This window comes from Ammospiza nelsoni, chromosome 9, assembly GCF_027579445.1.
Source record: "Ammospiza nelsoni isolate bAmmNel1 chromosome 9, bAmmNel1.pri, whole genome shotgun sequence".
Classification (NCBI taxonomy): domain Eukaryota; kingdom Metazoa; phylum Chordata; class Aves; order Passeriformes; family Passerellidae; genus Ammospiza; species Ammospiza nelsoni.
This window is the reverse complement of record NC_080641.1, coordinates 33,039,583-33,064,276: the sequence shown is the minus strand read 5'-3', so window position 1 is coordinate 33,064,276 and position 24,694 is coordinate 33,039,583. Positions and strand designations below refer to the sequence as shown.

Genomic DNA, 24,694 nt, shown 5'->3' with positions numbered 1-24,694 from the left:
TCCTGCATGCTCTAAGTTATCAGCATAAAAATGTATCCAAAAGATAAAAGTCACAAAAAACTTCTCCACAACTACTTAGGAGTCACCAGAGCTTCACACTTTCTTGCCACATCTCCCACACTCCAAAAGGGATAAAGCCAACACAGATATGATTCCCAAATCTGCAGAGAACCTGCCCTGCCCGGGACAGTACCTGCTATGAAAATAATCCTGGGAGCTACTCCTTAACTGCAGGTGTCTTGCAGAAGTCATCCCTATTTTAAGTACAGGTTGATAGGTAAGTCCTATCAACTAAAAGTTACTAAAAGAAACAGTTTTTTTTCCTGAAAAGTGACCCCACATAAGGTATTTCTACATGACCTTCCATTTCAGAGGGCTGGTACAAGATTAGTTAGCCTGGAAAATGAGTCAGCCACCAGCTTGAAAGGCAGAGAACCCCTGGCTGGGGCATCCTGAGGTGAATGGCAGCTTTGTTCTCAATTCCAAAGCAAAAGGATCTGCTCCATTCATCCCAACTGCTCAGAAATGAACCTAAACTCATGAACTTAATTAATTTTGTAGGCATCATTAGCAGCGCAGCAGTTCAATCACTGGATCACTGAACTGAAGCCAGCTGCACCTGCTGAGGGCTGTGCCAAAGCTAAATCCTCCAGAAGCAAGGATAGGGTACAGCTAGATCCCAAAAGGAATAGCATGCACTGGGATAAAGTAGCTCTCTGTGGTCTGTGGGGCAGATTTATTTAAAGCTACAAAGAATCAAAAGCTAAGAAAGCTTTATGACCTTGTGAACGTAAGCAGGAGACCAGAAACAATGGAGTGTGCCTTGACTGTCACAACATCAAATGATTTTTCTTTTGTTCTACAAAGTTTAAATTTAAAACAGATTCTGAATTCAAATTGTAAACCAGGGCGTAGATTCTGCTCAAACGAACGTCTCCACATATCGACATCTGGGCCAGGCTGCCAATGTCCTCCCAAATTATGCACCCCACAGTCTCAAGGCTTTTCACAAAAGCAAGCAATTTACAGCTCTAACACAGTCACAGATCTGACTGTGGTTTGTGCAAAAATGTTCCAGGCAAAAAAATTTAATACCCAGCACACATACTCCCAGCATCCAAGAACAGAACTGGGCACTGCTGCTGCAAGAGCCTAAAATACAGTGAAGTTATCACAGAGCAATAGGAAACCTGTAATTATTCTCTGCTCTATTATGGTAATGCCATATCCATTAATCCACAGCCTTGGAAACAGAACCAGAATGTTGGATCCACATCTACCACTGGCATTTAGGAAACATGTCTCTGCCTGCTTGCTGTATTTGGCTGCCTGGAGGAAACAGGGACAATTTGTCCTAAAGGAATACTTCTCAAGAAAGAGGAGAAGAAGTGACATCTGATCATTGAGTCTTGAGATGTATGAAGTGTATGAGATGCTGTCCCTGCTGAGTGTTGGCTAAAAGGAGTCAGGGCAGGGGTCTGAGCTCAGGCTGGTGTGGAGGAGCTGCCCCTGCTGTCCCTCAGTCCATCTCTGGGCCAGGTGGGCTGCAAAGCTCAGGGTGACAGAGTCTGGGGGTGCCCTGACTGCACTGCCCTCCTTTCACCTCTTCAACAGCTCTTTAACTGCAGGTACACAAAACCTGTCAGGGGCTGCTCCAGCCACCCAGCCGTGTAAACCCCAAGTCCCTAACATTTAGAACACATTACTTTTTATGATTATTGCCTTTGACCCAAAGCCTATGAAATTCCTGCCTGCCCAAACCCATTGTCTTAGCAAGCTGTGCAATTTGACTCTTGCCTGAAAAGGGTTTTCATCTTCCAACAAAACATTAAACAGGCCAAACAAAGAAGACAGGTGGGGAAGCCTGTTTGGGACAAGTAGCAGACACATTCCCAGTTGTACTCAAGGCCTTGACATTCAGTCTTTGCATGTCTGAGGATTTAAACCTATTCAATAAAGGTAACAAGGAAATTACTGTAATCAGAGTTAGCAATTCTACCAGCTTCAGCCTTCCTATGCTCTGGGTAACACTTCTATTTATCATAAATAATTAAAAGTAGTCTGGCTGCCATTTAGACTTTTTGAAGGAAGTTAAATACCACAGCAAAAGCAAAGCTTTCTCCCTGCTTTGAAATCTTCACTAAAGCTGAGGAGAAAAAATATTAATACAAATAAGAATGATCCAATATCATGGTGAAAGGCCAATATTTGTTCACACTAGGGCTGTCAATTTTGTCATATTTCATAGGTGAAATAGGATTAAACTCCAGACCTCAAACCTTAAAAGTTACTGTTCAAAAAATTACTTGGATATTTTCTTTTTCCTCAGGAAAAATTCAGTGTCAGAAAATAGCTCTTCAGTTCCCAACAAAAAGGATTTAGTAGAAAAGATTTCTCTTTCCAGCAAGCATTCAAGTTTAGTGGAAGACAGCAATCCACAAAGCAACCAACCAAAAAGACAGTGAACAGCTCAGGACCTACAAGCTGCATACTTGAAGGTAATGCAGATACTGATAATTGCCTATATAATACCTTTCCAAGCCCTTTTTTTGGGTTTTTTGTTGCTTAAAAAAAATAATGTTGAAGTACTACATAAGATGTGAAGATTTCACAGCTTTTCCTTCAAAGCTGTGGTTAAAACACTGGTTTAATGATATACTATTCCCCCCATTTTTTGCTGAACACTGCTGACTCAGGGAACTACTAGCAGGGTCCTACCAGACTCCTTCCCAGCCAACAAGGCTAAATTTGGGGTTAAAAATCTCTGAACTTGCATTCAGCAGCTCTGTTGGCCTCACATCTGGAAAGTCAGAATTCTCACTGGACTGGTGGCACAGCTTTTATTTAAAAATATAAACCAGGTCTCCCTTTCCCTGCCATAAATCTCAGTGCCAAAGCAGAGCCCATGAAAGAGCAACACTCTCTTTTAGGTGAGAGAGAGGCCCTTGGGGAATGGCAGCTACATCAGAGCCCTTGGGGGACTGGGATCCATCAACACTCTCAGCAACAGGCGTAGGCATTACACCAGGACTGCCAAACTCATCCAGACTGGGCTTTCAGGGCTTTTGCTGGGATACAGGGTGGAGGAGTTGTGATTCTCCTGAGCTCACATCACCCTGTGTGTGTGTGGAAGGCACTCAGCTCTCAGCAACAAGCACCGAGCAGGAAACAAAGTCTTTCAATCAGCAAATCAAAAAGTTAAAGCTATTTTTGTAAAGGGGAAGAAGTATTAATTAACTCAAACCTTCCTTTAATATTTTGTGTTCATGTTGTAACACTTAAGAGGTTTTTGGCTGGCTTTTTAAATCACAGGATTTTCTAAGCAAGTCGGTTGCTTACTTAAAGGGACAGTTTTTATTGTATGAAAAACACAATTCACATTTGCAATTTTCTACACCCACATCTATAATTAATCTCCTCTGAATACAGCCACTCCCTGACGAGATTCCATGTTATATTTAAACTCTGGGTGCCACTTTGAAAGGAAAATAAGAAGAACAATAGGATCATTTTCAAAGCCTACATAGCAGCACAAGGTTTCAAAGCAATGAAGTGCTTTAAACTCTGGCATCAACCTTCCGACCACCCAACCAGAGCGAAGACTGACCTCCAGTTACCACCACAATAAGCACAGAAGTCTCTTGAGAAATGCAGAGTGTAGATGTTCCCCGTGTTCCAAAGGAGGCAAGAGACTGATGTTATATTGCACAGATAAATCTCAAATTTACCGAGAGATTGTTGGGAAAGCCCGTTTTGTGACACTCAGACTCTAAGGATTAACCCACATAAAGAAAATTCTGTGTTGGATGAGGTATCTTAAAATTTAAAATTTGCACATCTTGTTACAAATGTGGATTTGATACATAACTACTGTGGGAAACTGGCTTGTTTTATTTTTCCATAAATACACACACACACGTGTTTGTAATGTGTACACATGCAGATATTTACTTTGGATTGGGAGAATGTGCCTGTTTGTGTTTGCTGTAATCTATTTAAACCTGTCCTTTAAAAATACAAATAAATGCATCAAACACTGCAAATGTCAAAAAAGCCATCCAACAGAAGGTGAATCACACTGACCACAATGAGATGATGTTTCTTCTACGATGTGTAACAGAGCCCAATTCTTTCTAGAAGTGTGTTTCTGTTTAGAAACAAGTTATCAAAAGATGGGAAGATGGAATAGTCTTGAATTCAGTTTTCCTAGAAGTTATGTCACCAAACCTGTAGGGAACCACCCATCTGCAGTTCAGCTTATCAAGGCAGATTAATCCCTTGTGTGCATCTAATAATTTCAGAGTATACACTTAGCTAAACACATTGGGTTGGATCAGAAAGTACAAAATAAGACCATTTTATCCACCCACATACGCCTCACCATGTCATGAGGCAAGGGCAAGCCAACAGTCAGCAGATTGCTGAGTTGTTTTATTAATTTCATTCTGTATTATGTTACAGACACCCAACCAAGATTCAAGCCCATTGTCTTCGGCATTGTTGGAGAACTCATAATGAGACACAGTCCTAGACAAAAAAATGTATTGTCTAGACAAATCAGACATAGCATGTGGGGCTGGAAATTTTAGTCCATTCCCTTCAAAGATGGCAAACAGAGGCAAAGAAAATTGAGGGATTTGGCCAAGGGTCAAAGAGTAAACTTTAATCAGACCCCTGAACTGAATACTTAAATCCAGAGGCTCACTCTAGAGACCCAGGCAGAAAGACACCATTCAGACATTGATGTTGAATATGTTAAAAAAAAAAATCTTTCTATGGACAACTGTGGTTTAAATCTTTAAATATGAGAGAAACAAAAAAAAAGTGTGCACATATATAAAATTGAATCATTGTTTTAAGTAACCACTGGTTTAAATTTTATAAGCTTAATAAGTGGAGGAGAGGTTATAAGGAAAACATCATCCAAAAATGGCAAGGGAAATGAAAAGCAAAACTGGAAGTAGAGACCACGTCTCCAGCTACTGCAGTCCAGCAGCCTTGGGACATTCCTCCTGCCTTCTGCAACATCAGCAATGTTTCAGTTCCATTTAATCACAAAAAATTATTCTTTCAAGCTCAGTATTTCAACCAAACCACTCTGCAATAGGAAGTCAAATATTTATTTCAATTAAGAGCTTGTATTTAAAAAACACATTTTCTCCTGTTACTTTCTGGCAGTTAAAAATATGACACAATTAAAACTGGAAGTATTGGTACACAGAGCCAGTGAACAGCTTCCTCTGGAAGTCTGAGCTGGAGCAAATTTACCACAGCTCAAGACTTCACCAAACACTCAAGGAAGCTGGTAAAGAGATTAAGCAAATGCTACAAGTCACTGAGAAAAAGGAAGTTTGGTCTGAGCTCCCTCCCCACCGTGTGGCTTTGGACAGAGTGAGATTATTCCTGTCAGCAACATCAACTTCTCCCAGTATAAGAGCAGCAGCACATCCAGATGTGCATCACCCAGCACATCTGCCAGCACCAGGCATTGGCCCAGCCATGGACACACGGCCACTGCATTGTTCCAGATGTCCCTGTCCCACAGGGAATAACGTGGGCAGGCTGCAGGAAGACCCCAGTTACTGCTCCATGGCCCTGTGTGGCTCCTCTGGGTGAAAAGGACACACAGGACATGCTCACCCACCAGCCATGCCTAGGGAGCTGAAGGATTTAGGGTGTCCTTGATCTTCCAGCAGCTTGGGAAGTGTGGCAGATGCTGAGGGCGCTGCCTGGCCAGCACCATGCGCACCCTGACACGCCAGACACTGACTAGAAACACAGATCTCCACAGGATCAGGGCTACAGTTCATTATGTGGTTTCTGCTGTCTTCATACAATTGAGCAGAATTAGAGTGGTGTGAAAAAACCCCACCCTTACAGCCTTACCAGTGGTGTTTTGAGAGAGAGAACTGTCAGTCCGGAAATCTCTTCATGCAAAGACACATTTTACCAGTTCATGAGTAAATAATGTATATACTCCTAACATCAAACTGCTGATAGTCTAATTTAGCACAGTACTTGCACACATGTGTGAGTATAAAGTCCTGAGTGCTGTCAGTGGGGTTAATGGGAGTTTTTACCAGCTTAGTCAGACTGTGCTGAACTGGAGCCTCGGCTGTCATGCACTTGTGGCTAGACAAAGCCTAAGTGAAACCAGAACAGAAGCAGGGAAATTGCCAAGAGTACTGCAATAAAAGAAAGTCGTAATAACTGCATTCTGATGGAGGCTGTTACCATTTCACATGCTAAACCTGAACATTGAGGCCTCCTTTATTCAGAGAAACCACCTTCAAGTCTTATTCAGGTCTGGATGACAGGATACAGCTGCCAGGGGCACCTGAACCAAAGATACACATTAGATATTCCTATTCAGGGAGTGAGCTGAGGTGTGTTGTTACCTCCCACCACAAAAATCAGTTCAGTCAGAGTAAACTCTTAAAATCATAAAGTCATTCCTAAATATTAGATATATGTGGTCATAATTTAGTCATTAGTATCAATTTTTGAAAACAGGTTTTGTTAAATTTTAAGATAAGTGATTTAAATCAAAGGAAAAGCAAGATGGCTCATTTTATATACATGTAATGTATGCTTGTATTTTAATATTTTAAATGACAGCAGCACTGCATCTATTTCTAGAGTATCTTTAATTAATAATAATGGTATGCCTGTACAGGCCTTTGCAATTGTATTCATGTAAAAAAGAGGGCACATTTCTGAGCAAATCTCAAAAAGTAAAGACACCAACAGTATTATTTGGACAGCTGCAAGATTTCATAAACCAAACAAAGAAAACCCCCCAAGGAGTTCTGAAACAGGTAATAGAAGTGAGTAAAAGAACACATAAATTTCCATAAAGTAGGAATGAAAAACCGTTTCAGCTTATTTACATCAGCAGAGAAATAAATGGAGATCAATGCAGAAAATAAGGAAGGCTACAGAGTAGATAAATCAGGTGTCATTATTTCTCAGAAGGCAGAAATAAAGACATTCAAAGAAAACAAGCAATCATTCTGCAGTTGAAAGAGGATATTGCTGGGACCAAGAGAAAATAAAAGAAAAACATAAAGGAGGCTACATTACATGGATATCTAGACTGCTTCCAGTCACAATAATAGAGAGAAATAACATAAGGGAATACAAATGCTCATTAACTGAGCATGATTTCAAAGCACTGGCCCCAGAAGGATGCTAACATGTTGTCAGGTCTAGGATTCCTCTGTCCTTTCCTTTCCTCTGAAAGCATCTCTGCTGCCACTGCTAAAGAGAAGGGACTGCACTAAATCAACTCCACTCTGACTTTTTCTAACAACCAACCAGATCAAGCCATGGGCTCTTGGCAGAGTGGCTGAAAGAAAGAAGTTGCTCCTCTTATTTCAGATGCTTTAGCCTGTTACACAAGGAAGGTGGACACGATTGGTTTTTCCATTCATTTAAATCCTAAAAACAACTTCACCTGGGAATGCACATCCCCAGCTCTCTCAGAGCCAGAGCTCAGCCTGCCAGGTACTGCCTGAGCTTGTCTCACACCCAGCACCGAAAGGTGAGGCTGAACCAGCAGGGTGGAGTTCACCACTGCTCTAATGAACCCTTTCGTGCGGCTCAAACAACACTAAAATATTTGTCTTTCCCTTTCTTGGAACTTGAATTACACTGCAATACCTGCAGAAAATACACTCACAAATGCTGCAAGCACAGAAAGAATGAACTAAAAGTCAATTCAAAATCCCTGTGTTAGATGCCTTAGAAAAGGACTGTTTTATTCTCTCTTTAATGGTTTATACATTTCTAATGAAAAAAACCCCAAAAATAATTTCCACATCTGTGTGTTTTACCAAATTAAATGATGGAATTAAAAAGATCACTGTTCACAGAGAGACTGTACACTTTTATTTGAGAGAAATTAAGAATGAAATTTCTAAAGGCAATTTTGTCCACTATTTATTTATGAGCTTGGTCCTAAAGAGACGTGGGTGTGAGTAACTTGACCTGAACAAAAAGTGTCTCTGACGTCAGCTGGGGCATTTCTGTAAGTCACGTGTCTGCAGAAGCAACTGCAGGATTGTGCTTGACTTACCCCATATGGATTTTCCTTGCTACCTCCACAGTTAGGTCAGCAACATCAGGCTGCACATTCTGCCATTTTCATTGCTGCAAAGTGGTTTGCACCCTTAGGAAAAAAGCACAAAGAAAATCAACTCCCTGCTGTCCTAAAACAGCTCTAGAGGTGAAAGGCCAACTTTCACTGCTGCCAGACCCAGAGAGAAATCCCAAGGTCTGAATTTAACAGTTCTCCTGCCCTGACTTGCCATGGATGGTATGGGAATGATGAGGAGGAACAGCACAAGACTTGCTGACCTGCAGGAATCAGAGATTGGCAACTCTGGACTGCAGCACTGAAAACCAGAAATAAATAAGTAAGCAAATCTGCATGCAGATCAAAAAATAACAAGTGCCTATAAGACAGCAGCTACTTAAGGAGAATTTTCTGGATATTAAATCCATTGTACTTGAACAGTCTGAAGATGTTTTTGGTATATGACAAATGCTGCCAGCAAGACATCAGATGAAAACTCCTCTGGCTGGACTGACCTTGATTTTTCCAAATACACTGTTTCTTCACAATCAATGCCAATTAATCAATAACCTGCTACAGGTTTTCAAACACCATTTTCAAGTCATTCTGTGTGTCACACTGAAAGGACAAATGAATCTTCTGGGCCATAGGTGTCCATGAGGTTCAGAGAAGGAAAATGAGCAGTGTTAAGAACAGCTCCCCAAACATTGCCAGAGCCAACAGCCTGTTCATACCAGCAAGCTTGGACAGCAAATAAAGGACCCAGACCAGCAGAGCACTTAAGCACAGGCTTTAACTTTAAGCACGTGCCTAAGTGCTTTGCTGGAAAAGGGCCCAAAGAAAAGAATGAGCACAGTTAACTGAAAAGCCCTTCAGAACTGGCCTGACTGCTTTGTTTGTCCATTCCAGTTGCTAGTAAACACACGTTTGGGCTTAACCCATGCCACAAGAACAGAGACCTGGTACAGCCAATCTCTGCACTCTGGGAGGCTCCAGGAACTGGAAAGGCACTGCAAGACACATTTGGGATTTAGGCTACTTAAAAGGCACAAGTAGACATAGTATCTCCACATCTCTCTTGCAGGAAAACCCACATGAAGGCCCAAACCATTAAATAAGCTTTTACCACACAAGCCTGCCTTGCTCTGACTTTTCCACTAGCTTCACAGAATGTATTTTGGAGACCTCATAAAGAGGGGACAAAACACTGCCACAGGATTGGTGGCTCTTTGTCCTGTCTCCAACTTGTGAAGGAAACCCAAACTTGAGCAGATAATTTCTGACTCTGGGCCTCGGCACTGTGCCAGTCTTTTTTACAACCTCCACCTTGGTCCATTAATAACATTTTTATATGTATCAAATTTACCCCCAAAACCAAAATCAAAACAAAGTTCCCTAGAATATCTTAAGCAATGTGCTTAAGTTAAAAAAAGAACTGGAGTCCAAAAATGGAAAGATGATTAGGGAGGTAGGTGAAGTTTGAATGAAACAATAATAAAAAGCCCTAAGAACACATCATATATTCATAGTTCTTGAATCATTAAGGCTCTGCATGACAGCTCTCACAAGCACCAGTATGGCAAATTCACTGACTTTTAAGCAGGAGTGAAAGTGGCTAAGCCCTAGGACAAATAATTTGAAAATCTCAGCACAAGTCTGATCTCAGAGAGTTTAAAGGAATGCAGACTGCCCAAAAACACAGCAGCTGTTTGTTTTTTCTGCCACCTTTCCAAGGTTCATGTCTGGAGTGAGGATAAACAGTTCTGAAAAAAAGTTATGTGGAGTTCAGACTTTAAGAAAATAAAACATCAGACTAGTATTTCTTGAAGAAAGAATAAAAAAAAAACCCCAAATCTTAAATTATTTAGCCCTGAAAGTTTTCAGGTGGAGCTTCCAGGAGCAGAGGTAGATGGCTTGAGGCTTCAATATATTAAAATGCATTTTCTAAACAAGTCTGCATTTTCAAAACCTTGGCCTGATGTGGTTTTCTTGAGCAATATTCCTCCAAGCAGAGTTTCACATTTAATGAGGTAAAACTGTAGTCCCTACTTCATGCACACACACACAGATAGAGGCCCTTTCAGATAAACCAACAAGCAAAGGAGATAGTGGATGAAGCCTGCATCAGCCTGAAGTGATTTCCATCAGCACAGCAGGTATCACAATCACAAGGTTAATTTCTGATAGCTTGGACATCATTCTTTATATTCTATCTCCTCCTTTCTCTGTTTGTGCCAAAGCAAATGAGCACCCACTTCAATGAATTAATACATCTCCTGATAGGTTGGGCAATCAGAAATTTAACATTTTAGTAGGTATGAGTTTCCTTTGATCCACATTTAAAGAGACAGCCTGAAAAAGAAAGAGGTATCAGGAAATGTTCTTGGACAGATTACCAGTGGAGCTAACTGGTGTGAATAAGGATTGTCTGTGCTCCAGGCAGGTCAGAAATAGCAGGAAATAGCAGGCACCATGTTGAGATTCAACATCTGTTTATGAACTGTCCTTATATACAAATGAAGAGCTGCTACAGGACAAAATATACAAACCCAGAAAGTCTTAAACAAACTGGATCCCCTCTGGAGAGCCCCCCTGTAAGATTTACACCTGGTGCTACTGGGACAACAGCATGAGGAGTGGTGAGCACTGAAGAACTTTACTTTCTCTTTGTGATACACATTCAAATTATAGATATATATATATATATTTATATTTATATCTATCTCATGGCCAGCATGGCCCAAGATGGCACATGAAAGATGCCATCTGTGAAGGAGACTAAATCCAGACTGCACATGTGCCCACAGAGCTTCAGAGTGGAATTGAGGGCAAGAATGGCATGGGATGGGATGGACATGAAGAACAGGTGCCAGCAGTGTATCATGCTCTTACACATTCCCTGTTTTCCCTTCTTTGTAGGGAGATGAAAGCTCTCTGGACCTTAACCTCCTGCACAGATGCTGTGCACAAGGAATTAGGGACAACACCACACCAACTTTTTCCATAAGGACAGGAAGAATACTTAATTTCTTTCCTGAAAGTAAAATTATAGCATGGTATTTCCTTTTCTCCAAAGACTCTGTTCAAGGTATTTTATATACAATGACAAACCAGCATCAGAAACCCCCAAATAGTTTCATAGAGGGAAGTTCAGAAGACGAAAACCACAGGAAAATAGTTTTCTTTGTATTTTGTGGCATGTTCTCCCCCTCTTATCAGTTTTAATTAAATATGAAAACACCTTATTGTGCAGATCCAGCTTCATTGCTCTGAAGAATGAGCTCACCTTGGAAAATGAGATTGGAAGGAGAGGAGAGTATCTAAATAGTTTCAAAACTGTTTCAAACTACAGTGAGTGAAGATGAAGTTATTTCCATCATCCTAACTCCATGTACTATGTAGGGATAAATGCAAGTGCGCTTTAGGGGTGGGGAGAGTTTTGGATTTAAGAGGCATATCTCTCTGCTCATCTTCATATTTTTCCCAATCACCTATAGCATGAAGGGATTTCCTACTTTCTTTCCCACTTTGACAAAAAAAATCCTTGTGCATGGGTATTAGAGGCAATAGCTGGGTCAGCTGGCATAAATTCTCTTCTACTCCAACACTGGCTCATGGATGCTGGGAGGGACTCTGGGACAGCCCCAGCCTGCCAGGGAACACAGGGACAGCTGTCTGAGGAACACCTGTGCTCCCCAATCCCCTCTGCAGAGAGTCCCAGGATACATCCACACTGCACAACAGCAGCAAGCTCAGAACTCAGGCTGACAAGTCTGAGACAGAGCACTTGAAATAAAATAAAGTGGACAAACACAGGTTTTAACTGAGATTCCCAGCTCCAGTTTAAAGCTGAGTGTCAGCAAGCTGAACCAGACATTTAACTCAAATAATATCTGAAGTTACATCATAGTAAAATATAAAAAATAGAACTTTCAGAACTTCCCCTTCACTTTAAAATTAAACCAACAGCCATGGTGAAATCTGAAATTCCAACTCTCCTATCCACAGAAGAATTGAGTTTCCTACCCATGCAGTGTCCAACAACCAAGAAGGACAACTCCAGTCATCCCTGCTGGATCACACTGCAAGCATTATTGCTTCATCTGTTTCTCTGAAGTCAGTCAGAATCCTACCATCGACATTTAATTAAAGAAGGTAGTAAGAAAATAAACAACCTTTCTTGGAATGTCTTTGATTCCATAAGTACATATACATTTCATCCACTGAAGGCTGAATTACAACCTTTCATCTAAAGAACAGCTTAATGGAATGGCACTGGAATAAAGAATGGGAAAAGGCAAAAACAAACCCTTGGTGATTTCACATAACACATTATATATTTATATAATATCGGGCTGGCTATCTGGCAGCATCAATTTGCAAGCTGCAGTAAAAGTGTTCATCACCTCAGTGCAAGCAAAAGGCTGAGCCAGGCACTTACACCAAATCAATAACCAGATCCTACTGAGAGTTAAAGCAGCAGATGGTCCATCACAATGAAGAAATGACAGAACACATCCATAGAAGTGCCTGCTTTCTTCAGACACATTCTTGAAAGCACTGTATCATTGATCTAAGATTATTTTTATAGGCAGATGACAGGTCAAGCATAAAAGTGCTCTGTTTTAAAGGTTACGGAGTTGGCAAGCTTGGTATCACTGCCATGGACAAAGACGCATTTTCTTTGGAAGTCTTCCTTGTCAGGTTATTTACATTTCACAGTTAAAAGGCTCCTCTCTGGAGAACACGAATTCTAAAACAAATAAGAGAAAAAGTCCTAGGCAAGCTAATGCTACTTTAAAGAGATAATGTAAATCAACCCTGACACCATCAGTGTCATCCTAAAGCACGCAGAGAATTTCCAGTGAAAGTTACTAACATTAAGAAGATTGAGAGAGCCAGCCAAAAAAAATAAAGCAAACCTGTAGGTAAACTGCCCTCCAGGCCAAGACTGTTGTTACAGCCATGTATTACAGTGAGAGGCAGAGGAGGAACACTCCAGTGGTGAAAGGCATTTGTTTGGGAAGTCTGGAGGAAGAATTGGTCCAGAATAAATAATTTATAGTGTGATCTGTGAAAATGCCTATGGAATACGACACCTAATTCTCACTGCAAGTTAGACAGAAAGCTGGATGCCCAGCTAAACACTTAAAGAATGTTACCCTTCAAATTATACGGCTCTTTTCCCAGCTATAAAATAACAATGCCACTTTCTTGGTTAAGAGCACATTTAAGGGCTGAATTTATTAAGGTTCTTTCATATGCAAGGTATTACAGAGGAGTAAAGGTTTGGGGGTTTTTAAAAAAAAAGGAAGAAAAGACAAAAGAGGCCCTTATGGGATAATAAATTTCTGTGAGTTTTAATACTTCTAAGCAGTGTGTGTACACATACAGTGCACAGACTTCATGCTACACAGCTTTTCTTCCCTTCTCTGGATGAGAACTCTCCTGGAATGTTATTGTTTTCAGGGGGGTGGTTTTTAAAAATTTACTGTGAATACATGCATTATATATGTGCACACCAAAACACTGCTGGGGCTGTAAATGACCCAGGAGTTCATAAACATGGCTATTTTCTTATCTGGTTCAAATTTATGCAAGGAAGCAATTGTTACACAGCTCTGGCTGAACAGAGACCCAATCTCACAGGGGACAAGGGCGCTTTCCATAGGGTTTCACATAAGGAAGAGTTCAAAGGAGATGACAGATTGTTTATTACATCCCTTGTACCATGAGGGTCTGATCTCTGATGGTGTTCACAGGAGCTAATGCAAGAGAAACACCCCGAACACCCAGCCTGGCTCTGAAGAGAACAGAAACGATTGAAAAAAAAAACATTAAAAGAACTGAAAGACAACAAACTCCTCTGTGGTTTATGTCTCATTTTTCCTCAGAATTTAAGGCTGTAACACCACAACCTCCTTCAATACTCCCCCAGGTCCAGAGAAGAACAGTTATCCAGTCCCACCATTAGTGAGGATGTCAGCAAGAGGCATCTCAGACTCCCAGCCAACTCTTTATGAATATTATTAAGGGGAGATTGCCATGTCAACCTCACAGAAGTTAATAATTACAGTGTTCATTTATCTCCACTGGTTCTGCACAGGACCAACAATGAAATGGCTGTTTAAACAGAGTTTCTTGCTTCGATGGGAAGCTGTGTGTGCACCACTCATCATTAACAAGTAAATGTTAATGACAATTATGGAAAATAAAAGACTTTCTGATATATACAGTACAGTTATTTAAGAGTCTTCTTAAGATGTTGGATGTTGCATTTTGAGACTGAAGAAATAAAACCTTTAACAACAATGCATATATGAACTCTGATTTGTTTTTATTATTTTGTTTTTTAAGTGCTGGAGAATGTTTTAACCATCACACACAAACTCACATACACACACACTCTCAAACTACCACACTAGGCAAGATCAGAGCTTAACAGCCAACAAAACACACATTCAATCCCTGAGATCATTTTCCTGAAATAGAAAACTACATATGTTTCTCAAATTTCACATCAAGCCACTGCACAGCCCGAGCTGCAGGGGAGAAGGGAGCCAAGCCTGCCTTTAGGCTTGGGGGAGGAAGGACCTGAAACCAAGATGATTCCTTTCATATCACCACATTTCTCATCCACAATCTCCACTTAACAAACACCCCCATTTCACAGCATTTCTAGCTGGGCTTGCTTATCAAGCAGCCTTTGCTTTGTCAAATTAAGACACATTGCCTTAGATTAGTGAGACTCCCTGAGTTCACGATGACTTCATGGTTGGCTCAGTTCAGTGTCTCTGTGGCAAACTGCCAGGAATACATCCCCTGCCCCCAATCCTTTCTATACTGACCTAGCTGGTTTTTTTCTTTTTTTTAGCAGCAAATGAACACAATAGAAAATGAAGGGCTAGATACTGTCACAGCTAATTAACAATCCTAACAACTTCAAAAAATTAAGTAGTAAATATTTGAAGATCTGAATGCAAGCCTCTGCAGTGCAACCTCTCAATGTATGTCTGAAGCTGTTGGAAGGGGACAGTGCAGTTTTTCTTCACTGGGCAGATACAGTGAGACACTCTGAAGGGCTCCTGTTCTTGTGGAAAACACATTAAGCTTCTTTTGCTAATATTTTGTAAAGGGCACTTGTACAATAACAATAGCTAAAGCTTCCTGTTTGCCTGTGTGCTTCCTGGCTAACACTAACGAGACCTGCCGACAATTTTTTTCTCCAGCACACAGAATTCTTTCAGATTACTCGGTAGACTCAAGGATGTATCATTTTTAAATTAAAAAAAAAAAAAATCTAACAGTAATAGCTCACATTGCACCTGCCGTTCACAGTCCTGAAAACTTTTCCAGCTACACATTTCCTATTTTCTGGATCAGTCTGTGTGTCACCAGTCTCCAAAGAACATGTTTTGAATTTATTAAAAGCCTGATAGCAGTAGAATTCTCTCATTTGGCAAACATACCATCACAGGGACACTTGCTTTTGGCTCCAGGACAAGAAATTCATGGTACTTTGTCCAACCCACAAAAACACCATCCCTCCCCTCCCAAGCAGCCTTTCAAGATAATTCTCTCTCCTCCAGAGACTTCTCTAAACAAGTCTGCATGTCTGAACTCTTGGGTTTCATTTCATAAACAGGACACAACACCAGAGTGTAATTCAGGACACTGTCACTGCCCCATGGGCTCAGCACTAATCACAACAGCTTTCTGAAATATTCCCTGGGCCCCTTCTTGCCAGAGACAAGGCCTGATTTTTAGACTGGGCATCTTTTGAAGCAGGCACAAAATATCAACAAGAATCCAAGCACCAGATCCCAGCCAAAGGGCATCCATTAGTCATGGCAGGGCTAGGAAGGAAGGGAAGGGCAGCTGGCCCCAAACCGTGGTGTCTGTGCTGCTGCAGTTACCACATCTCTCTGCAAGGATTGCCCAATCCTGGAAAAGGACACAGACATCCTTCAGATAATGGTTTAACTCGCACTGGTTTGTTTTTCCAACAGCGCCTCTAAACATAAGCTCCTCTTCTAAAAGCACTCTCCCTCCTCAAAGTTTCCAGCCTATTCTGGATAAAATATTTGGTGAGGGCTGCACTGACACAGCCACAGGAGACCTCACAGTGGTAAAAGTAAGCAACCTCCCAAGAATGCGTGGGTGCACCAGTCTAACAGATGAAGAACAAACATCAAATCCTCACATGGATTCAGCTCCCTGAACACCTCCAAAAACACAGATTTTAATTCACTTGTCCAAATCACAGAGCAGAGATCTGAATCCAGATTCCTGGATTCTAGAGCACCCCCCTAGCTTTATTGTTTTATTACAAGCTTCCCTAACTACAATTCAACAAGGGACCAGAGTCTACTCATGTTTATCCCAGTGGACTCTGCATCAACTCTGACAATGTCCAGGGAATTCTCTGGAAGTCAATCAGTGCCATGGAGCCAGCTCCAGCCTTAATTATCAACTATGCAAAACAGGTTACAAATAAACTTTAAGGACTCAATCACTGCTTAACATAAAGAGCCAACTACTTAAACATGCACAAGCCAAGGAACTCATAAATGAAAAAAAACAATTTGTCAAGTATCTTCCTGTTGAAAATAGACTGTGAACTAAAGAGAGATCCCCCTCTCTCACAGAGATACAAATATTAGTCATGTGCTTCCCAGAAATGCTTTTTATCAACTACTAGCATGTGCTTTTCACTTTGCAATCCATCACTACCATAAACAGTATGAATTTCTTCCTTATAAAACTGAGAAACTCATGATCCTGATATCTGTTAAAAGGAGATCTTTTAGAAAAGTGAAGTATATGAAACATCTGTTCCACCCTTTCCCATGTCATGATGGCAAGCAGCTGAAGACTGATTGGACAAGTATTTTCACAAGAAAATTATTTGGGTCAAATTCTTAGATGAGATGAAGTCTCTACTAAATGGCATATTATTTTCCCTACATAGCTAGAGTATAATAACATGACAAAAAATAATCTGCATAAATATTCTACTTGTTCCAACATTTTTTGGTCATTTTGGGAGGTGGCTCCTCCAGCACAATGCTGGACACCTTCTATCTCAATAATGTCAGCCTGACATTATTCCCTACATTTCCACATCCTCCTTCACAGGTCTAATCTCTCTTTTGTTAGAATTCATCTTAAATTCCAGTACACACTAGCTCATTTTGCAGTGAGTGAGCTGCCTATGATTGGAAATGGCCCTAAAGCAGAACTCTGGGTCTAAACACACATGACCTTTGAGAAATTTGTGTGTGGATTCCACCCAGTTTAACAGCTCAGCCCTATTCTTATCTGCAATGTAATCCCTCACAAGACTCCAGGAACACAGTAGGGTTGCAGATGTGCATCTCTGGTAAGAACTCCCCATCCATAACACAGTAGCCTGTAACTAAACCAGAGAGGAGTTGAGATTTTATTAAGATAGCTGTACCCAAAGTACCATATAAAGGAAAGGTTACCAGAGGTCCTGCATGGGGGAGGGAAGGCAGTGAGTCACACTCAGCACGAGCAGGAGTGCTGAGCCTCTGAAAACCACTGCTAAGACTCTGTCACATCTCTTCCTCTCCACCACAGCACTTCCAGAGAAGACAACTGAGTATTCAAGTGGCAAAACCAATTCTCACTGTTGCAGCCTTGGGGGGCAAAGCTGAGAAGTTCTAAGTTTAAATTTTTTAATTAACATATAAATTAAATGTTAATTTAATTGTTTAAATTAACATTTAAAATCTAAAATTTTTAAGCAAAATTTTTTTAAATAACATTTCTTTTAATGCAGAATAGTCAGCTGCCTGGATCATTCAGGACAAGTCAATGGCTGTTCATCAGCCCAAAGCAGAAACAATAAAACATACTACATTAAATATGGAGCATTACAGGCAACAGCTTTCCAAGAACAATAGGAATCAAAAATTTGGAACTCATCCTTTGCAACTGATGAGTGGATGTTGTTCAGTGAGATACAGAGCAATTTTAAAGCCAGAAGGTAAAAAATTCTAGATGTTTGACCCTCCACCTCAGAGGTAAGAAACACTTATTGTTTATTGTAGGTCTACTGGAAAAAAACTTGGCAACAAGGCAGTTCAAGCCAGCAGAATGAAAGGTGAAGGACATAGGATTTCATACTTAGAAACACACGTCAAGAACTGCTTTTCAAATACATCAAACTCTGATCTCACACACACTTAACTTTGTGCACAGTGACCTCACTGAAGGCAAAAAGACTTTACATAATTTCTAAATGTCAAATACATAGAAAATGTTTTAGAGAGCCCCTTAAAAATTTAAAGAACCAATGTCTTTGCTATAAAAGTGCCTTCAGAATTGCATTTATTTTGGTAAAATCCCCATCATCAAAACAAATTTAAAAAAAAATAAATCATTCTTTTATCAGGGCCAAGTTCTGTATGATTCACAGTGACTAACACTGTCTTGCCCTGTGAATATACTCCTTTGTGCTCAAAGGCAGAAAGGGTGGTAAGAGGTAATAATCTCATACATGATAAATTCACACTTCCCCTGTATTATGAGCATATGCAGGACAAATTACTTGACTTCACCAGCCTACAAGAAAATTCTCAGAAAACAGGTGTACATGGGGTAAAGCGAGAAAGGAAAAGAAAACAAGGTTTGATTCCAGCTAAATGCTTGTTGTCCTTATTTTCCTGTCTTTTGCTTCCTTTTTTGTTACCCTACAAGAAAACCCACTAGAGCCCAAACAATGGGCTTGATTTTGGGGAGCACATTAAAGACAGCAATGAAGGATTTACAAGGAGCTATTTTATTCAAAATTGAAGACACTGAACCAAAGTGTGAGGGAAGACTTTGCCCAGAGAGTCTTCTCAACTCTCCCTTACAACATTCATCAATGCAATCAAAAGATTTTGAGTAATCATATTGTCCTTGCTAAGGAAATTAACTTGCCAGTCTAAATTCAGGCATCTCAAATTTTGAGTATAATCCTCTGCAACTCTTTTTTTCTGGCTTTTTTTTCCAAAGAGATTCTCTGCTTCACCTGCAGGAAATTGCAGCCAAGGACACAAAGCCAAAGGCAGGCAGGACCATGGTGCTCTCAGGATCACTGCACCCTCCCTTTTCAGAGCCTCCCCCTCCTCATGCCCTGAGCAAAGGGTGCTAATTCTAAAAGTCTTGAGTACTTTCACAAGAATCAGACCCAGGAATATCATCTGGGAGCCAGGGATTTATCCTCTTGAAGGTAGAGTTCGGTCAGGTGACAGGACTGTTTAGATTGCAAGATCTGTGGGGTGGGAGTTGTTCTGCGTTTATATAATTCAGAGTTAGACTGCAAAATCTGACTTAAAGTCCAAAGGAAGAAGATTTAAGATGCCATTTATCCATTATCACCTTGGCAAGTCCTTACACAACTCCTCTTTTTGCATTTTTTAAGTCAATCATAGCACTTCCCTGCTGTATAATGCTCTAACAATAGCTGTCAATCAGGAAAACTAGCTAGGGAGAAATAGAGCACTCAATTAAAAAGAACTGTATTTGATAAGAAAGTATCTTGATTTCCAGAGACACTAAAACTATCCTGTGGCCAGTTTTCATTTGAGACTACATTTTGCACAGATTCTACTCCACAAACTGCAATGGAAATAATTGTAAGCTGCACTGAACTGGGCATGATTTTAAATAGATAATACTGGTCCTCACTTCTCACAAGGATCTGCAAGTGCCCTCACCTGTGTTGGTCACTTTAATCCAGATTTTTAAGGGGTTCTCTCAGAAGGTTTTGTTCAACTACTCAGCCAGAATTCTAGATGTGGAATTATGTGGAGCAGCACAGCTCCATGTTTTACAGTGAAGTGACCATTACAGAGCCCTACCACATGGCAAATAAGTGTGTATTTCCAATTCTCAAAAAAGTCAATAAATTTGTCAACAAAATAGATTTCAAAGAATTATTGGACATTTATTTCACAGGAACTCCAGCAATCATATTTATGCTCCAAAATGACATTTTGCAGCAACACACTCTATCTGTGAATTCCACTGCTCCCAGGAACAACTGTGCTCAGGAATGCACAATGGAGGCAGGAGATAGGTTCAAGATGTTTTGGAGCTGGCTGAATTACAGACAGATGTATATAACAGCAGGTCCAGTCAGAATGAATTAAAGCAGAAATGTGCATAAGAAAATAGACAAAACCATATTGTTATAATTAACATACCTTGCAGTGACACCTGTGGCTTTCCAAGATAAGAAATCCGGAAGATCAAAGAAGTAGCCAACCTTCTCCCACGATTCTGGCAAGTTCTAATAAAAATATGTTTAGAAAGGCAGATATTAGAGGTCAGGCATGGTCATGCCCTTGTTTTAATGCAATTAAAATCCTGATATTTAGGTTAAAATGACAATTTTTTCAAACTCATTGCTCTGATCATCCAGTCAGCTCCTCTCTCTGATTTACTGCATGGAGAGCTGAGCCTTTCCCCAGCACAGACTGATCATAGATAAACAAAGTTCCCCATGAAGAGTTCATGGAGGCACAAGTTTCAGATCCATAACCTGGGGTGCCTCTGTTCCCCATCAGCTGCTCAGTGTCAGAGCAGTTTCAAACAACTTTATAAAAAAATATTTGCCTGAAAAATGCTCCATTTTCTAAAATAAGCCATTTATGATTTAAAAATGCTTAAAATTTAAGATTTAAAATTTAGTATTTGTTAATTATAAGCATAGGAAGAAAACAAAGAGCTCTGAAAATGCACAAACAAAGCTTGTAGATCTGAAAAGCCACATGACATTCCCAAACTTCTAAAAAACTCTTCTACCAAGATAAATAATTTACAAGGAGTTTGCTGTTTTCTGAAGAGAGATGATAGTACAGAAAAGGCTGGTTACACCACCTGGGCCAGGCTCTATTCCCCGTTTCCATCTCCAAAGCTCAGTCTGATTTCAGCTGATGTTAACACTGCATAGTATCAAAACTACTTTTCCACAAACACAATCACACACCACCCACAGGTATCAGACCATGATGAATGGGAAGAAAGTCTTCCCAGAAGTAATGTGTTCCAGTGTGACAGACAGTGAGCATCACTGTCCTGCAGTGCAATCCCAATGGTCCCCTCTCACCCCAGTACATTAAAATAAGGAGAAAACAGCAAAAAAAAAAAACATAAAAGTCCACAAGGGTCACAAAGATTGCTTGAAAAACTTCCACCAGCTTCTTAAATAATTGAAAAGTGCAAAGTTTTTTCACTTAAGATCAGCTCCTGCTCTAGAAACAAGTCCTTGCTGGGGTCTTTCTGGAACAGAAATTAATTTCATGCAATGACAAGAATGTACAGGCTGAACTAAAGGAGAAGATAATTCCATTTTAGAGAAATAATACCTGGTTCTTGAAATTCTTCCTTGTGAGGGTGATGCCCTGGCACAGGGTGCCCAGAGAAGCCGTGACTGCCCCTGGATCCCTGGCAGTGTCCAAGGCTAGGATGGACAGGGCTTGGAGCAACCTGGGACAGTGCAAGGTGTCCCTGCCATTGCAGGGGGTTGGAATGAGATGGGCTTTAAGGTCCCTTCCAATCCAAATCATCCTGTGATTCTGTGATTTTGTAACATAATTACATAATTTAGACACTCTGTGATATCAAACCACAATCTTACAAGCCCAGAATTTGCTGAAATGGAATCGATGAATTTGAGAAACTAAGGTGCAACTGGGTAAGTACAAAAAAAGCAAAATTTTGGTTTATTTTGGGTCACGCCAAGAATCTGTCTTAAAACTTCTTGAGTTTGAACCTTGAAAAAGTTCTAAAACTTACTGGGTTTCTATAGACTTCAAAAAAAAATTCTCTGATTACAACTTTCTAACATAAAACACACAACCTTTGGATGTCTGCTCCTGAGCACTCAGGCTTAGCTCACCTTCCAGACATATGTGCTTGCTACTCACATCAAATTTAACTTCCTACATGAATGCCAAGGTGCTCTATAATTTAGCCCCAAGATCATTCAGCCTGATTATTTTGATAATAAAAGCCATTATGTGTTGTTAACACACCTGAGAGCCTTCAAGAAGCAAAAGGAGTAGTTTGGTTATTACTTTAATCAGAAAATAAACTGGATTAAGAATAACTGTCCTCTTCAAATAAATCTGTTTCATCAAATACTCCTTGGATCCTGATCCTATTTCTTCAAGAATTCCCAAAAGCCACATGTTAGCGACATTCAAAATACTTTGTTTCATGAACATCCAAATGATTCATTTTTTGCCATCTTGATGCTGTGTCATCACTAATTAGTACAGACAAAAAAAAATCATAGCATGCCCTGATGCTTTTTCCAAACAAATTTAAAGTCTCCATGTTTTCAACACTCACTGAAGTTAATTCAAATTTATTTTCACCCAGTCAGGAATCTGTGACCACATTAAAAGGATTGTGGAAAAGATCCAGGAACGTTCCCAATGCTGTATTCACATCCTGCAACTCACCCTCCAAAGTTCCTTGCAAAGGAATTCACAATCTTTCTGCTTTCCAGAGGTTCTTATGGGGTGCTATGGGGTGTCCTTTCCTTATCTCTCTCTCTCTCTCGTTTCTTTGGTTGCTTAAACAGCTACACCTCCACAGAATAACATTTTGACATTGTTAATCCCAAATACTTGGGGTCAAAGAGTTTAAGAATTATGTAGTGCAATGTATTTTCATCTTCCTAGGCAAGAAGGGAAAATGAGGGATTTCTTAATTGGACTGAAAATACATACATCTTTATCTAAATTACAGAAAACAAATGCACATTGTGTGTAAGGAAGAAAGGGAATTATGCACACACTCACAGGGCTCCAAAACCTCATGTCCTATGCCCTACTCCAACTCAAAGCAAGGATTTACAACTTGGATCTCCCACGCTTCACACTGGATGCCAAGCCATGTAATAGAGCTATTCCAGACACCCAAGATAGGCCATGAGCAGAAATTCCATCCTTGCCAGAGCCATGGCTGCAAACTGATCAATTCTGACACAACATGCACTCCAACTAGTAAAAGATTAACTGGCTGAATTATCAGAGTCAGGAACAAGGGCAGGGGGAGAGGAGGGGTTTGGAAAGTAAACTCTTGGAATAAAGCTGCTGCTGAAGGGGGAGAAAACTGCCAGCAGCACCCAGACACTGGTGCAGGCATCCTTAAATCCCGGAGGCATCCTGGGCATGGCACCACAGGCAGGCAAGCACCAGAGCCCAGGCCAGGCAGGGCTGCAGAAGGACAGAGCAGACACGTGGAATCAGAGCTGGAGAAGCTGGAACAAGGCAGGGAGGACAGTGTGTGCCTGCTGGGAGCCTCGTCCCACTGCAGAGGAGAGGGGACAGCCCAAGCAGGAGGTGCTCTGAGGTGCAGGTGCTTCAAATCTCCCATCTGTGAGTGCTGTTTCTAAATGGCACTTCTGCCTGATCAGCAACTGCAGCTAAACACCAGATTCAGTCTGAAGTACAACTTATGCATGTGTGTCTGCACTGTGTATGGATTGTGATAACACAGAGTGTTGAAACATTTATAAACAATTCTAAACAAGAGTTCAGTTCCAAACTCAACAGCCTGGAGTCATTCTCATTTAACACAGAATTTATTATTCATTTTAATGGAAAAATATTCACATTCAACACGACAAAAAGCCAGCTGCAAGGGCAGCAAGCAGTGAATAAGACATGCACCAGCAAAGGAGCTGCTGCCAAGCTAATGCCACTACATGCACTATCCTTCCCCCCACTGCCAGGGAAAGAGAGGTTTTAATTGTTTCTGCAAATGACCCCACTGCTAGCTGCAAGTCATGGGTGTGCAGAAGGAAGAAAGGTGATGGATCAAACAGCAGCTCTAACTGAGGATGTGAACTGTAACATACAGGAAGATCACTGCCAGCAAAAAAACCTGCTCACTGATTATTGATTTTAGCTATTAATGGCAGAGGAATAATATGCTAAACAGTCAATCCCTGTTTTGGGGGTTTTTTTCCCCCTAAAGGGAGGCTCTTCTTCCCTCTTAAACATGAAATTAAAAGCAGAGTTGTGAAAACAGAATATAGAAGACTGCACTTCATTTGGAGGCAGTTACCAAGCAAATACCTGTCCCTAGTCCAACATCCCCCACCCACTTAAAATAAACCATAAAGTTCAGCATCTCTGATTTAACAGGACTAGTATTTTTTAGAAATAGCTGGTATATAATGTCATTAGTATGAGGAAAACATAGCATGCATCCTTTCGTTTTGGCACAAGCTACAATAACATTTTCAGCCAGAAATTAGTAAACAACATTTTTTTCTTCTGCTATCTCTAGGAAAAAAAAAATACAAACAAGCTAATTCTGTAGCCCTTCCCTGCAGTTCTTGCATTGCTGTGTTTGAGCTGTGTTCTCACTGCTCTAACATGGTTTGCCACAGCATCAATATATGTACAGTTGTCTTGTACTGACAAACTCCTGCAGCAAAATAATTCCCAAGTGAAGGAGTTATGTACTCACATTTTCAGCTCACATGCAGGCATCCCTCTCCCAGAACTACCTACACACTCAGTCAGGCAGTGAACATCCAGCTTTTTTAGCCAAAGTCACCAAAATGACAGAACCCACTTAATA

At 40.6% G+C, this 24,694-nt stretch overlaps 1 protein-coding gene across 4 annotated transcripts in view; it reads right to left on the bottom strand.

The window, feature by feature from the left end:
* Positions 1-24,694, bottom strand: part of FGGY (FGGY carbohydrate kinase domain containing) — a 129,469-nt gene that overhangs the window by 85,288 nt on the left and 19,487 nt on the right. For 3 of the 4 annotated variants that reach the window (XM_059478187.1, XM_059478188.1, XM_059478189.1), the window contains one exon: positions 20,296-20,381. In XM_059478187.1, the coding sequence (XP_059334170.1) occupies positions 20,296-20,381 (86 nt within the window). Of the gene's footprint in view, positions 1-8,077; positions 8,171-20,295; positions 20,382-24,694 lie in introns of those variants that run through there. The other variant, XM_059478190.1, reaches the window with a different exon arrangement.